The 17087-nt window shown below is 31.5% G+C and overlaps 1 protein-coding gene and 1 long non-coding RNA gene across 4 annotated transcripts; one reads left to right on the forward strand and one right to left on the reverse strand.

Annotated features, from left to right (window-relative positions):
• Nucleotides 1-1049: 1049 nt before the first annotated feature.
• Nucleotides 1050-16938, forward strand: LOC133797873 (uncharacterized). The gene is made up of 7 exons (XM_062235964.1): nt 1050-1342; nt 12284-12857; nt 13326-13469; nt 14825-14911; nt 15466-15510; nt 15642-16066; nt 16170-16938. Exons 1-7 carry the CDS (start codon nt 1310-1312, stop codon nt 16776-16778), a joined length of 1917 nt encoding a protein of 638 aa, XP_062091948.1. The 5' UTR covers nt 1050-1309; the 3' UTR covers nt 16779-16938.
• LOC133797875 (uncharacterized) lies at nt 7501-12163 on the reverse strand. Of its 3 annotated transcripts, none has more exons than XR_009875725.1 (9): nt 11551-12163; nt 11020-11148; nt 10087-10258; nt 9533-9618; nt 9232-9431; nt 8844-8892; nt 8541-8671; nt 8048-8097; nt 7501-7966 (listed from the first exon to the last, which is right to left on the reverse strand). It is a non-coding gene; the product is annotated as an uncharacterized LOC133797875 (long non-coding RNA). The 3 variants fall into 3 exon arrangements; XR_009875723.1 differs by having other exon boundaries at nt 10087-10243; nt 11551-12160; XR_009875724.1 differs by having other exon boundaries at nt 8572-8671; nt 10087-10243; nt 11551-12158.
• Nucleotides 16939-17087: the final 149 nt, after the last annotated feature.

Consider the following 17087-nt stretch of genomic DNA (forward strand, 5'->3'; position numbering starts at 1 on the left):
AAAATTGTTAACCAAAAATATGGGAACATGGAGATTTTAAGCGTCGGTCTTAAAACAACACTTAAAAACTCTATGTTTTGAGCATTAGTCAATAATTGATACTATATGAACAAGAGTGTTGTTATTTGACACCTTAAGGTGTTCAACACCACATGAGGTGACAACCTATGGTTTATTAGCGATATCACATAATATTTATTAAATTCAAATGTGTGGGACCCGATATTGAATTGCACCAATAATGATACGCTATCTCATTATGGTATTGGGCACTAGTGGTGCCCCTTAACAATTCTCTATGAACAAAGGGTATATTTAGTTGGACTTTAACTTTAGTTTTTAGCTTATTATAAGAAGCTATTCTTTAAGAAGATATTGATGCTAGCTCATTTTAAAACAACTTTTTAGAGCTAAAAGCTAAAATACATTGAAAACTCAAGTTGGCATCACTTGTGCTTGCTAATGGGCACCATTGGTGCTCAACACCACAAGAATGTGGCATATCACTATTGGTGCAATTTAATATTGGGTCCCATTTATTTGAATTTAATAAATATTATGGGGTATTGCTAACCAATCATAGAGTGCCACCTTATGTAGTGTTGGACATATTAAAGTGTCAAATAACAACACTCTTTTACTTTGAGCTTCTCAAAAAGTTCTTAGAGAAGTTCCAAAGAGTTGCTTAAGAAATAGTTTTTTTTACTAAAAAGATAAAGTAGATAGTAAATCCAACCCAGCTTTAAAATTGATTGTTAAATTCTTTTATTCTTAAAAGTGTATTTAAGCCTAGCCTACCAAAGCTTCAAGAAAAAATTACATACATCATCTTAAATCATCAAAAAAAATTGAAATATATGGTGCATATTTTTTATACAATACTTTATTTGAAATATACGAATTTAATTAAAAAAAATTATACTGATCTAATTTTTATTCTTTCAACTCACGTGTTTTTCTCTTTTCATTTGTAAACCCTCTTTCTCTCTCCACCATTCATTCTCAATCCCTCTCTCCTCTGTTTGTTCCTCCTTTTTTTTTCTAGCCTCGCCTTTCAAGTTTCATCTCTACCTACTCACCATTTTTGTTGGTTTTGTGTTTGAATCATTGGTTTTCAAGTTTTTGGATTTGTCCTAAAATGGCAATCACGTGATTAGGGTTTGGATCCCCTTCTTCTAAAGAACCTCCCATTACTTCTTCAAGTAGTGCTAAAAAAATGAAGAGGAAAGCTCTTCTCTCTCAAATGAAAAGTGAAAATCAACTGCAAAAAGCATAAGTTAAGTCTACAATTGTTGCTGCTAGTAAGAGAATGGATCGAAACTCATATATCAATATATTGAAGGTTGCTCCATTGTTGATATTGAAGATTTTGTTTTATAATTTTGACTTGTTTAATTTATTAATCTTTGATAAGTTTTCCATTCGATGATAGATTATCGACAAGCTTTGTTTTATATTCTAGCGATAGTATTTAGTTTTGTGTTTTAGAATGTTATTCCTCTGTTTTAGCTTCATGATTTTGCTAATTATATTGGGGTTTTTAAATTTTAGATTAATATGATTTCACGCACTATAAGAAATTATGGTTTTTGTGGGGATGAATTTCGCCGCAAATAGTATTTGTGATGAAAATTTGCCGCAAATACTTCGTCACAAAATTATCATCGTAAATACCATTATTTTCTGCAAAAAAAATGTCCGCCACAAATAACCTCATTATTTGTGGCGAAAAAATCGCCGCAAATATCAATATACCCGTCGCAAATAATTTTGGGTTTTTTCATAATTGATTCTTATTTGCAGCGAAAATTTAAAATAATTTACCGCAAAGTCATTTTATTCATCGCAAATAATGGCTGATTTGTCTTGTCTGACTCTTATTTGCGGCGAATAATTCGCCGCAAATAGTGTAACAGAAATAAAAAATAAAAAAAATTCAAATTTCATATATATAATAAATTTTAAAATTAGAATTGTAGTCTCAATTAATTGATACAAAAATAGACCATACAATCTAATATTGATAATTGTCTTAATAGTATTAAAACAAATAAACACTACTATTTATATAACTATATAATCTATCCTAAGTTGATCGCATCATCATCGTCACTGTCATCTGGAAACTGAATGGCTGGGGACAGTGGAGATCGTGGTGGAGGTGTTGATGAAGACCGCACAATTTCTAAATGTAGATTGAGGCGAGACTAGCAATGGAACATGTGTTGGTGCGTCATCTCCGAACATTTTATTTACTAATATTTTATTTTTTAATTGTTTATAATTAAATTTTGTTAAATATGAATTTTTTAGTTTTTTTGCTTATTATTTTTTTAACTTATATTAGTACTAAAATCTAATTTTATTAATTATTTGATTTGTTAATTATTTATAATTAAATTTTATTAAATATTATTTTTTTAGTTTTTCATTATTTTTATTATATTTCTTTAAATGTTAAATTTTAATTTTATTATAAAAGTGTAATTTTAATAAATTATTTAATTAAGTTAGTCTTACACTAATTTAAACTTTTATTTTATAATAATTATTTAGTAATTTTATTATTAAAAAGTTTAATTTATTCTATAATTTAATTAATTAAAATTTACCAAAATTTCGGCAGCATAACATCTACATTTCTAACTATCCCCAAAATTTACGCCCTGCAAAAAATACTAAAATCCAGTCCCAGAACGTACAACATATTCAATACAATAAATTAGTAAAATAATTAAAACCAACATTATAATTTTACTAACATATTGCTAACATATAAATTCTATCCTAAAAATACAAACTTATAAATTGAATACCATAAAACTTTCAATATCAATTTTAACTAATTAAATAAATATAACTTAATATAAAATCAATAAACCAAACAACATGTCATTTTTATAATTACTAACTTAATAATTGTTATACAAAATATTAACTTAACAAAAAATATATATACCAATATACAACAATATACATAAGATACAACAATATACAATTCAGAATAGTTCTAAGAGGTTTTTGTTAGACAAAAGGTCTCTCTATTTCTTCTTCTTTATTCTAGCCATTCTGAGATCATAATCCAAGTTCTCATGTATTAAGAAATACTTGTGATTCCTAAAATACAAACACATGTTCTCTATGTGCCCACATACATCTTGAGATGTAGAGAACACTTTGGAAGATCGTGGTTTGAATGATCAAAGCTTTGAATAGGAATATCGTTAAAAATACAAAAAGACTCAAGGACACTTAATAGGCTTCAAGAGGTAAAAGTTTATATTCTTGTTTTTTTGTGTTTATATATATTATATATATTGTATATTTATATACATATTTGTAGCATGATTAATAATATTGTATGATAATATTTCTGGATTGTTTTCTTGGTCATATAAATTGTTTATATGATTAATGAAAATTTTTGTTTGTTGTTCTGTTGTTCATAGTAAACAATGGGCCCACAACGCAAAGTTTTCGCTGCGTGCTCTGATTGGTTTTCCAACACACACAACATGTGGCCACCAACCTTGACTTCAAGAAAGTGTCGTTCACACATATAACAGGACGACATGATGTAAATCCCCTTCTACAAACTCCAAGTGAGAAGAAACAGTAAAGAAAGCGACCGTCCTTTGTGACAAAATCAGTTATTGTACCTAGATTCTTTTGCTGCAGCATGTACAAGTAAGAAGGTAACTTGGAGTACGATTTTTCAGGTGTCCCTCCAACATAACCGAGTGCCTTCTCTCTGCATCTCCAAGTCTTCATATAACTCATATCGATCCCAAAATTATTCTTCATATCCTCCTTTATGATGTTTTCCGGGTGGTTATGGCCATCAATAGCATATTTGTTCCTGATAAGGTGCCTATTGACCCAAGGTGCTGCTTGACATTGGTATTTCTGTCGCAATTCTAGTGAGCAAGTATGTCCACTATTATAAACAGTGATCTCAAGCATCTCCGATCGCACTACTTTTTCCCCATTTTTCTCCAACCACATTCAGGACCCTTGCAAGTGATACACAACCCATCAGTACTAGACTTCTTAACCATAAACTCAAAATTATTCTTCATTAAGAAGAGAGTCGCTTTGGTTTTCAATTCCATCTTGTTCTCAAAAGTCTTCCCAAGTTGTAGTTCTCCAAACAGTACACTGAATGAGGCTGTTTCAGATCGACTAAAAGCCATGATATCTTCTTTTGTAAACATGTGAGCACTCCATCTTCTGTGATCTTCTGTTGAACATATTGGAACATTCCCTGTATTGTTATAGTTTGTTCCACCAGAACGACTAGAGCTGGTGCCAGGTGTTCGACGTCCTTGACTTGGTGGGTTCGCCCGTGCAATAGGACGTATTGGCTGTTCTTGTACTTGTTCGACTTGCAAATCATCAAACATGTCAATCGGCACTTCTGCACTATAATATGTCTCTGAATTGTATCCTGAGTCCTCATTATGTTCAGCTACTGGATCGTCATTCACATAGGAGTCATACTCATACTGGTTATCCCTCAGGTCACCAATAGGACCTCCTAAAGTACTGGCAGCTCCCTCAGGTTTGGGACTAGAATATGGATCTGCAATGACAATCTTCTTAGTAGGAGTGACACACAAGGCTAACATTTCTTTAGATGTTACCCCTAAGAATGCACGGACACCAAGATAACTGTCAACATGAATGGGTGTAAACGGTCGGTCGCCGCATGTGTAAGGAACCTCAAATTTCAACCCATACATCTGTTGTGCAATATTTCAAGAAGTTGCAAATACGTTACAGTATCCTCCATCGGTATCTCCATGCATTGAGGGTCCTTGAAAATCCACTTATTCCCTTGTAATTCACAAACACCATTGTAGGATACAAAAACGTAGACAATGGAACTTGTGTTGGAAAAAAGACATAGAAATTGTAAAAAAAAAAACTGTCAATTTTTCACAAAGTCATGCAAAAACAATATGATCGAGCTTTATCGAGCCTCAATCGAACTCTATCGAGTTACCATCGAGCTCTCATCGAGAGCTTATCGAGTTCTTATCGAGCTAAAAGTTCTTAAACCGAACATAAACCTAACCAAAACCTTCATCGAACCCCTATCGAGCTGCTATCGAGAAAACAACTACACCAAATATTCTAGGGTCCAATCGAACCCTTATCGAGTTGCCATCGAGCACAATCGTGCAACAAAACCTAAATTTATCAAGCTATAATCGAACTATATCGAGCAGCATCGAGCTCATAAAAGAACATTCTTCTACATACCATCGAGCCCCTATCGAACCGTTATCGAGCTCCTATTGAGCAAAAAAGTTGCAGAAAACCCAGAAAAACACAGATCACGAAATCTCTCTAAAAACCCCAAAAAATACACAAATATAGGCTTAGATCTGTTCGAAATAGCCAAAAAAAAAATATAAACAAATAATACCCAACACATAAAATGAAACAATCTTCTTACCCATAGTTTTTTTCCTCCAAAAACCCTCAAAATGGATGTTGTCTTTGATATTGGTGACTTCACAGAGACAATGGAGATGACTAACAACGATTTCGGTAAGAAAATCATACAAATTCGTGGGTTTTAGGGAGGATTTCGTGAGAATGAGAGAGAGAAGAGAGAAGAAGATAAGGTTTTACAATTCTTGATATAATGAGAATTATATTTTTTTGTATAAGATGAATGTTTAGCATCAAATTGAAAAAATTAATAGTACTAAGATTTTTTTAGTAATATAATACGCAATTTGAATATTGAAATTTCTCATTATATAAGTATGACATGGTATGCTTTAAAAAAATATATCATAATTTATTTTTCCAATACATCGACTAATAGAGTTCAAATACGCAAATGGTATATTAACGTTAAAAAAAATAGAACCAAGAGTCGCTTTACAAAAGAAAAAATAGATACGGATTATAGAGGAGAGATGTAGGGACTCATCACAATTAATAATTCGTACATAACATTTAATAATTCGTACAGTATTAGTTTCGAAAAAACACAACATTTCTAGATCTACATTTCACTCTAATCTATGTTCTCTCAGCCCGGCCACACTGCAGGGAGGCCCTCGGCCAGTCGATCTCTTTCGCACGCGCTCGCCAGTATTCTCTCGTCCAGCTCTGCTTCTGGTAACATTTGCTACACAATTTGGTATGGGAAATTTGAGTTTATGTGTTCTTGTGCTGGATTATATGTACAAACTGCTTTAATACATTTTAACTAACTTTACATAATATTCTTTAAAATAATGGTTAGCCATAAGTATATATATGATTTCCGGAATAGATTATTATTTCTTTTTTTCTTTGTTTTTGTGGGGAGATTACTATTTCTTTTAGCCTTATTGAAAATGTAGAAGTAAGTGCACCTTCTGAAATGAAGTTATACTAAAAATACAAAATATAAAGCACAAATTTATTTTAGTTAAAAGTAAAATAAAAATAAATATTAAAAATTGTAAAAATATTTTTTTATTAATTTATTCAGTAGAATATTTTAACTTCGCAAACAAATAAATGCTTTCTAATTTTTATTTTTATTTTAATATATAAATTTAGTTTTTTTTTAAGATTATTTAGGATTTTTGCTTCACAAACTATGATTAATATATTAGTGTGCTCCTGATTTGTTCGAACCTTTAAAAATTATCTCAAAGGCTATTCATATGACTTCTGTTAAGTTTTATACTATTTGACTAAAGGATTATTGATTTTTTATTGTCATATTAGCGCTACGTGTATAATTTAAAATTAAAAAATATATATTTCTTGTAAAATATTTCAAAAATTCAAAAAACATTTTTTTTTCTTTTAAATTCTTAAAAGATTAATTTTTTTTAATAAACTCTTAAAAGATTAATTAAATAAAACTTTTAAATATTAAAAAAATGAACCTAAAATGATCTGTTTTTTTTTCACAAAACTTAAACTAATCTAATTTAAACTTTATTAATTCCACTATTATTAAAAATAAATAATTTAATTGCCAAACAAAAAAAATAGATTTAGTTTATTAATTCCACAATTAAATAATTCCACTAAACTAAGGGGCACTACAACAAAAAACATTATGCATAACTCTGAAAAAGTGCTATCAAAAACATTTTATAACATTTTACCAAATGCTAACATAGCCCATGTTATTAAAAGTCTGGACACTTTTATGATAATTTTCAAGTGTTATCAATAGTGTTATAATTAACTATTCCATAACAATTTTTCTTTGTTATAAAATACATACAATATCTATTTATCAAGCTTATAAATATTTTTTCAAGAGTCAAACGTTATGCTTATTTCATGATACTGTTTAAGTGTTATAAAAAATGTTATTATAGATTCTTTTATAACATTTTGGGCATGTTATATTATATTAATGATAACTTTTTATTATAGTTCTTATTTTTGTTTAAATATTTTTTTATTTATATTATATTTTAATAAAATTTATTTTTGGTACCTTGATAACAATATAATAAAAAAAACATTAGATTTACAAAAATGTCAATACCATCATATTAGTTAACTCGGTCCAAATACATGTTTCACTTAAGAAGTGAATAACTTTCAAAAAGTAGAGTTTAGAGAATCAAAGTCATCATGATAAAATTCTAGCTAAGACTTTTTGCTAAAATTTTAAAAAAACTTCCATGTTTCACGACCAACGAACCAATAGCACCAATAGTCATGGATGACATTCTTCTTTGCACTTCATCTCCTATGACTTCGGCGACATCGATATCGTCCGTTATAGTATTGGAGTCGCTCTAGTGGTCATCCTCAGGAGTCGATCAAATACACTTGGTCATCCACGAAATCCTTAGCACGATTGGAGTGAATAAAGTAGCATAGACCTTAAAATTCTAATACGACATCAATGGAGTATATCATAAGAATAGCTTTGCAGGTACCCGTGATGGTCATGAAGTGAGAGCCATTGAATCAAATCCCTCTACCACTGAAATCAACAATACAAATCAAATTACCCAAACAAAATCGAAAGAAAGGGAGAGAGAGAAAGAGTTCACATAGGCAATACCGTAAAGGTTTGGAAGAGTGGTGGAATATTTGAGAAAGCTTTGGACATTCCTGTCAATAAAACTGCCATTAGAACTACAAAGGGCCCTAGCAAAGAGAGACATCAAGGAGGAAGAGAGCAATTCTAGGGCCAAGATAGAATGTGTGAAAATGAAAGGCATCTCATGGGCCCAAAATCCAACATAAATAAAACCAATATCAGACTAACTCTAATTTTATTCACCAGATATAATATGCAATAAAATCTGAAGATTAGAAGCAAGCAACTCAAGTTTCAGAGCAACAAGATAACTAGTTCTGAAAGGACCAAGAAGTCAGATGGTCTCAAATATTATCTAAACAAGTTACAGCAAAAATAATAAAAAATCAAAATCCAATAATAACTACTAGAGTCTAATATCATGAATTCCACAATGCAACTTGATCTAATATGATATATTATATACATAAATATAAAATGTACTTTTAACGAATGGAGTATTAAAATTTATTACACTTAGTCATTTTCATTTGCGGGATTTGTACCAATATAATTGAAGAGACTGTCTTTGCTAATCCCAATATCCCCATATTGCATCACATGAGACCCATAAGCAGAATTGTCACTGGATGTGCTCTTCTTAACCTGATAATACCAACAAAACACAATCACGTCACTTTGGCATCATCAATGATACTGAAAGAAAGGGCTTGTTGAATAGTCCACCATTTTCTTTCACTCTAGTAAATATTAGCATATCGATATGAAAAGCAATACTACATTTCCTCTGACAGCAAGCTTAGGAGGGAGTTCTCACCAGTTCATACTGCTGATGCAAAGTTTCCGTCCGCAGATTGTGTACGTCACTGCCCACAATATCAGATTGTTAATCTTCAGTCAGGAAAATATAAGTAATTAAACATGAGAAAGAACCTTTTCCTTTTGTTAATATAGATTAAACAGATTCAGCTCTAACATAAAGTCATCATCCACTTCTAATACAACCAAATCCATCTAATCAATACACTCTAACTTCAAGGACAGATAACAGTGTATACATAATTTCATCATATGACAAAACTTCTTTCTGTATAAATCATCTGTGCTTTTGACCACTGTGTTAAGAATCCAAGGATAAAACAAAGTAAACCGAATACTAAGCTTCTGTTTTTTCTCAATATTACAATTGCAAATGCTTAAAATACCTGTCTTCCATCCAAGCAACACTGTACAAGTCGCCCAAACAGGTTTCGTATTCCGGCGGAGGACTGGGATACTCTCCAGGGCAGTAAGTACCCCAACTGCTTTCCTCTGCATTTGAAGCAGTGGTTGCATAGATATTCAAACCCTCAGGGAGAATACCTTCGAAGATACTTCCAGATTCACAAGCCTCAAGATAAAATACCTGCAAAATTTATATTAGTCCTACTGCCAAAGCATAAATTTTTTTACCAAAATTGATGCAAACAGCATCAGACATGCATCAAATAAGAATTAGTAGCTTACCAAGCTTTCGTAGGTCCCTGAAGCATGCTTCTATTTTAAAACTTCATTCAGATCATCGGCAGAAAGGTAAGGATAAGTAGGCATTCCTATTAAGAAAATAAATAAACAAATAAGAATATAAGTACCGTCTTCATCATGCAACAGATCTGATCATACTGAATCGTGGGTCAAGTTAATATAATAACTGTGAACAAACATCCAGTCATACTTCAAACTTTCAAGGAGCCATTGTACAGTTTGTCATTAAATCTATAAGTCAGTACTAATACTGATACTGCTTAACACAAGAGCCACACAAATCTTAAATTGAAACTACTGCTTAAAACCACGATGACAAATTGTAAAAATAGTCAGGTTGAACAAGACAATAAATCCCAGGCCTACAACTAAATACCATCTTTCGAAAATCATGTTAACATTCAAAAATTTAAGGGAGGAGAAAAACAAAAGAGACAAACAATACTATCAGTTTGATCTATAACCAACTAATAGAATAAAGCAGGTAAAAACAGGAACTAACAGAAGTTGATTTCATAGAATAGAGAACTACAAACCAAGAACTCCAGGACCACCATGATCAGAGTAGTAGACAAAGATATGATCATTTGGACTACTATCTACAACCTTCCCACTACCCCCTTTGATGGCAGTTTTATTTCCGAGGATAGCCGCGAAAAAGTTATCAACATTGACATCTTCACCAGTATAATCCTGTCAACACAAAATCTGCCATGTCAATTATAATAATTAGTCAACAAAATAGAATGCTTCTTTATTCTCACAGTGCTGAAACAATTAATGTTACAAACTAAAATGTATCAGAATCCTTTGCCTCCTTTGGTCCCCCAAAATTATAGGCAAGAAAATCTGAACCACCATTATTTTGGGTGTTTCCCTGATCAGTTGTGACAAATTAATATACATTGATCAAGTATATATATATATATACATATATACGTATTGATCAAGTATATATATATATGTACGTACGTATTATGTCGACCATTTATGGTCACATTTTGTTTGTGCATGGGATTAGAAGAAGGTGGACGAAGAAGAAAAAGAAAAAGAAAGATATATATATATATAGCATGCATGCTGACAATTATATCGAATTTATTACAATAAATAACACAGTCCATGCCTAAAGACTAGTAGGAACAGGATATTAAGCTATGCTTTAGATTTGTTTTCTCCTTTAATTAATTAAACATTTATAATAAAGAAGATACAGGTAACCATCATCATCATCATCATCATCATAATTATTACTGCTAATACAACAATAATAGTTCTTACCCTCTCTACAAGGCTTGTGACATACAGAGTAAGCACAACTTTTATGCTTTTATCCTCTTGCATGGTGATCGTATAGCAGAACAATACGTAGCCCATATTATATTATAACATGAATTAAATGATATACATCTAATAAATTGTGGAGAACCCAAATGTAGAAAGAAAATAATATATCATAAAAATTATACCTTCGATTAGGGAACTCGTTTGGGATTTTCCTCTTCTTTTCCATTGAAGTTATTTTCTAAGTGACTTGCTCACCACTTTCCATCTTATGCACAACAGTGGATGACTCTGTGCTCTGTTTTTTTTATGCTCTGTTTTTTGGTCAACCGAAACAAAGAAAAATATGTTATCCTTGTGTCATTCAATAAGTAATTTTTTCAAACACCTTCAGTGCAATAGAAATGTAAAATATTGAGCAGAATAGGTGAGGTGAAACCAAATGAATCTTCTCACAATTGTTTAGAAGAAAGAAACTAGAAACTAAGCAAGATATAAACTACTAAATTTATTAAACTCTAGGAGATTTTCTAAATCAGAGATTGATAAAATTTATTTATGTGTGGATTTTTTTGTAAGAAATTTAATCTCAAGTAAAATAAATCCAATGGAGACTAAGAATACATATTGAACTAATCTCCAATCTTAACACAAGAATTTACCCCCAAAATGGAAAATATGATCTAACTGACATGAGAAAAATCCTAAACACATACAAATTTCTTGACAACGAGCGATGGTGAATGAAGAAGAGAGACGACCACAGCAACACTAGTCGCGACAGCAGCTGTGCAAGGGAGTAGGAAATGCCGAGATGCGACCGCAACAATGGTCCGACGACAAGAACAGCCGATCCGGCTGGCGGACTGAGGAGGCCGGAGGTCTACAGGAGACACCAAAGGGAGATGAAATTGGATAAATCGGCATTGGAGGAAGAGGTATATTATGATCGGAAGAGCAGAAGAGTGACCGCTAGTAAGGACGGAGAAGATGAAATCGGAGATCACGTTACTTTTCTAGTTTCTACAGTAAAAGAGGCCAATAGTAAATATTATATATTACAGCCCAATGTTGAATATGTAATTGGATCCCGCCTTAGTTGTTTAAAACAATAACACTTTTTTAAAAAAGTCATTTTCAAATGTGATATATAATGCAAAATGTTGTAGTGGGGGTCATTCAAGTTGTTAGATTTAGTTTTTTCAATATTCTCTTTAATTTGATTTGATAACAAAAATTACATTGTAATTATTCAATCTAATCTCACTTTTCAAACGTGATGGAAATTGGGACTGGATGCATTATTATATATTGATTCGTATTTTTGTTTAAAGATGTGAAAAATACATATATATATATATATTTAACAATATTAATTATTAAAGATTAAGTGTCCGTATGATAGCAAGTAATTAACACTAAGGCATGAAATGAAATGTTTCGTTGAAGATGGCATCCTCATCCTCATCCTCAAATGATGATTGGTGTGAAGCTGCCTCATCCTCATCCTCATCCTCAAATGATGATTGGTTTGAAGCTGCCTCATCCTCAAATGATGATTGGTTTGAAGCTGCCGGAGAAGGGAATTTAAAAGTTGTGAAGGATTTGGTTGAAGCCAACCCTGAAATAGTGAGAGCAAGACATCCATATACCCAGGAGACTGCTCTCCATATTGCAGCCAGCAACGGCCATGTGGATATTGTAGAAGAGTTGGTTTCCAAAATGGAAGAAAAAGATTTAGAAATGAAGGATAATCAGAAATGGACGGCTCTTGCATCAGCTACAAGGAGTGGAATCACCAGAATTGCCAAGTGTTTGGTTCAAAAGAACAGTAGATTAGTTAGCATAAAGTGTGGTCTTGGTGAACATAGTATCCTACCACTTGTATGGGTACTCACCTATGGTCACAAGGACATGGGTCGACATATGTACGCTGTCACGCCAATCGATCAATTGTCCCCGCCACACAACAAGTCACGTGGAGCTAGGGTCCTCCAGATGAGTATAGAGGCGCAATGGTATGGTAAGTAACCCATTAATTAACTTTAATTATTATTGACAACACTCACTAGTAAAATTTAGATAAACAAGAATAAAATCTAGCTAATATTTAACTAAAAGAACCAAAAAAAATATTTAAAATTAACAAGAATTCACCCATGAGTAGCATTTAAGATTTAAGTAATAAATATCGTTCACTGATAAAATAATTGGTACAATTATAGATTTAGATATATAATGAGCATTATTATTTGATATCATCATATGATATTCAACTAACTATGTAATGTGATTAAATTAAATATGTAGGATTGGTAATAAATTACACTAATTACTGTATACTAGATAAAGTAGTCTTGGCACTGACTAATTACCAATATTTCTAGGTCGCTAGTTCCGCTGAATAATCACAAGTAGTACGTGTTATTCAAAATCAAGAAGAAGAAGTCAAATAGAGTATAACAAATAATTCTCATTTTATTTTCAACAGATGTTGCTTTGCAATTAGTTGAGCATTGTCCAGAGCTGGTTGAGGACAGTAATGTCATCTTCTCATTCGCTACTAATAGAGACTTTACTGCCTTTCCGAGTGGATGTCGACTCAAATTTTGGCAGCAATGGATATATGACTACTGTAAGTTGTACATGATTTTTTTTTTCTTTTTTTTGGTATTAATACATATAATGTGAAAAACCACGTACTTTTTAAGTTTATGAATTATAAGATTTGATTTAAAAAAGTGAATAAACAACAAGTGCTAAAAAGTGAAGAACACAAGCAGATTTTTACAAGGTTCATTGATAAAAATCAGCTACTTCTTGAGTTACAAAGACTAGAACAAAATACTTTCACTATAGTAAATTTTGTTCTTTACAAATTATAAGAACAATCTGAAACTCATAGCAAGATTTACAATTACCTTAAGTTGAATCTCTCACTCAACTTTCTAAACTTCTAAATCTCTCAGAAAAATAACTAAAATCCCTTCAGTATCAAGTCTCTAAAATCTCTGCAGAACCCCTAGAACAAATTCCTCAGTTCATCACTCAATAGAATCAAAAAACTTGAAACTTTAACAAAGAATCCTGCAACAAAAATGTTACTAAGAAAATAACAAGAACCAACAAAACTCTATGCAAAAATGAAAATAATTAGATCAACTACCAAGACCTAAAATCGACCCGTATATATAAGCAGGTAGTAATTCTAAGAGAAACTCCTAATAACAAACTAAACACAATTAGTTAAACTGAAACTGAAAAACGATTCCTAATGAAACCACGAAGATCTCCCGATGCAACCAATACACAACCCAGGTGCATTTGGGATCATGATTTGCCAAATAATAATACCTGCAGAAAAACATGGTTATTACATAATGTTTTTTTTTCTTCTCTAAACCTAAAGTACTTTTCTATTTCCAAATTTAAACGTTTTAAACAGTTAATTACTTGATAAGACTTATAAATAAAGGATTCCGAAGATATCCAAACACACATATAACTTATCCAATTCTGTTAACAAAGCATAATAATTTGGTTAAATAATGTATAAATTAATTTGTATTGGGAATTTGAACCTCCTCCAACATTAAGTTTAAGTTGATTACCAAACAACAAACACATCAAAGAATAAAACACAAAAACAAGAAAAGAAAAACACAATTAGATTTTCTAGGAAGTTTTAGCTTTAACTATCAAACCAGTCCCCATATCTACAACATGCATGTGTTTTCTTTCATATTTATAAAATTCTAATTCAATCAAGAAGATAATAGAGAAGTAACTCATATTTATATAAAAATAAATTATATAGGCACACAATAATATCATAAGTTCTTTTAATATAATAAGTCTCGAGAAATATGGTGTTGAAAATATTTATCAGAATATGAGTGTATTTATTATTATTCTTATATAAATGTATTAATATTCTTACAATCATTTCTAATAATAATAATATATTTCATTCATTTTCTCTCCCAATAGGTATTGACACACCAAAAAATGTTGATGCCAAAGGTGACATTCGGATAAATGTCCCGACCATAGAAGATAGCCAAAGTTCGAGAAGCAGTGAGAAATTTAATATATTTCATTATCATTTTGGGTATTATTTATAATTAGATTATTATAAAACTAGGGGAAGAGTAAGGTAGGTCCTTTTTAGGGGACGTATTAATATGTTTATTTTCTGTTTTTCTTTAATTTTTTTTATATGATATGATAGTGTATATTGTAGTTACAGGGACCTCTCACAAATTTTTAAGAAATTTTAGATAATTTAGAGTGTCAAAATCAAAATTCAAATATCTTGTTGCACGCATGCATGTTTATGATTTATACGCACATGCAACAGATTGTTTGAGTCTTGTTTTCAAGACTTTAAATTATTCATAATTTTTTAAAATTTTGTGAAAAATCTCTTATATAATTATAAAATGTACAATATCGTATAAAAAAAAATTAAATTACAACTTATCTATATAAAAAATAAAGAACTGCCAGTAGGCTCTCTTGAGATGATCTATTACAGTCTCTCCCTATAAAACTATAGGAGTAAATCAAACCTATTTCATTAATTAGTGTTTCATCTATCGTTAATATATATCTTGTATTATTCTTTCTAGGTACATTTCAACAGCGTTTTGCTTCAGTTCTCCTTAAAATTCTAGGTACAAATTCTTCAATCATTGAAATTAAATTCAATTAAATGACTGTTGTAATTTGTGCAATTTTCTAGCTATAAAGGTATAATTCAGATGTTCTATATAGAGATAATCTATACCTATACCTATACCTATAGGAATAAAGAGTATCCAAGAAATGAAATTACGGCATCATTACTCGTCGAGATTGCTAACAAGAATCTGCCAAGAGATAAGAACTGCATACAGGGTGAATGGAATGATCTCAGTATATCCGGCCTTTTACAAATCTGCCGAAGAAGGAGTCGTCGATATCTTTGTTGGTTTAGCAAAGACAAATCCTCAACTTGTGCTTTATTATAATGTTGAAGGGAGGAATGTTTTCATGGCAGCAATTGAATATCGGCAACCACAAATTTATTGCCTTCTGCATGGGGTTTCTACTAGAAAAGTAACGATAGCATCGGTGGATTGTGCACATAATACCATGCTACACATGGCTGGATTGTTGGCACCTTCTAATCAACTCAATAAAATCCCTGGTGCCGCATTGCAAATGCAAAGTGAGCTACAATGGTTTAAGGTACGTATTGGCTATTGCATTTACCATATAATATAGAGGCCTCGATCATAAAACATATATATTATATCATCATATGAAATGATTTATATATTTATAAATGTAGGAAATTGAGTCAATTACTTTGCCGAAACATTTATATTATAAGAACACTGATGAGCTGACACCACGTGAGCTGTTTACGAAAGAACACAAAGAGTTGATGAAAGATGGAGAACAGTGGATGAAAGACACAGCGAGTTCTTGCAGTCTGGTAGGCTCTCTCATCGCTACCATAATGTTTGCTGTAGCTTTCACTGTTCCGGGAGGTAACGACCAAAGCACAGGCTTTCCAATGTTTTTACACAAAAAGTTATTTAAGATTTTCATAATATCGGATGCTATATCACTCTTCTCGGCCACAGCCTCGGTGTTAATGTTTTTGGGAATGCTTACGTCGCGTTATGCAGAAGATGATTTCCTCAAATCCTTGCCCACAAAGTTAGTGATAGGCCTTCTTACACTTTTCATATCTATCGCAACAATGACAATCGCATTTTGTGCTGCCCTTTTAATTGTGTTCAGCAAAGACTCTGCGTTTATCGTTACTCTCTTCTTGCTTGCTGGACTTCCGATTACTTTGTTTGGGTGGATGCAGTTTCCTCTTCTTGTACAGATTGTCAATTCCACCTATGGACCAAGCATTTTTAACCGGAATGTTAAACGTTGGTTGTAGCTAGGTTCCTTTTATGTGTGTGTGTGCACATGAAAACAAATTACATTTAGTTTTCATTTTCCATTTCAAGTATTGATCATTACCGGTGCAATGACACTCTTGTACTATTTATTTTAAAGAGAATTGACTTTCTATGTTTGGAAATAAAATTATATCTATATATATTGCTACTTCTTTTAGAAGATATTTAGTGTATAAATGTAAAAAAAAAAAATATTATGTATGCAGATATATATACAATTGGTAATGAAAATTCTCCAACGAATCAAAATATTTTCATCTGCTCTACAAGACTATTTTGACATTCCA

The sequence above is a fragment of the Humulus lupulus genome, chromosome 8, assembly GCF_963169125.1.
Source record: "Humulus lupulus chromosome 8, drHumLupu1.1, whole genome shotgun sequence".
Taxonomy (NCBI): Eukaryota; Viridiplantae; Streptophyta; class Magnoliopsida; order Rosales; family Cannabaceae; genus Humulus; species Humulus lupulus.

Excerpts from the sequence above, each read along its gene's own strand:
- LOC133797873 (XM_062235964.1), top strand. The coding sequence starts at position 1,310 with ATGGATCGAAACTCATATATCAATATATTGAAG. Across the intron at positions 12,858-13,325 it reads TATAGAGGCGCAATGGTATG|ATGTTGCTTTGCAATTAGTT; the intron begins GTAAGTAACCCA and ends TATTTTCAACAG. Across the intron at positions 15,511-15,641 it reads AGTTCTCCTTAAAATTCTAG|GAATAAAGAGTATCCAAGAA; the intron begins GTACAAATTCTT and ends CTATACCTATAG.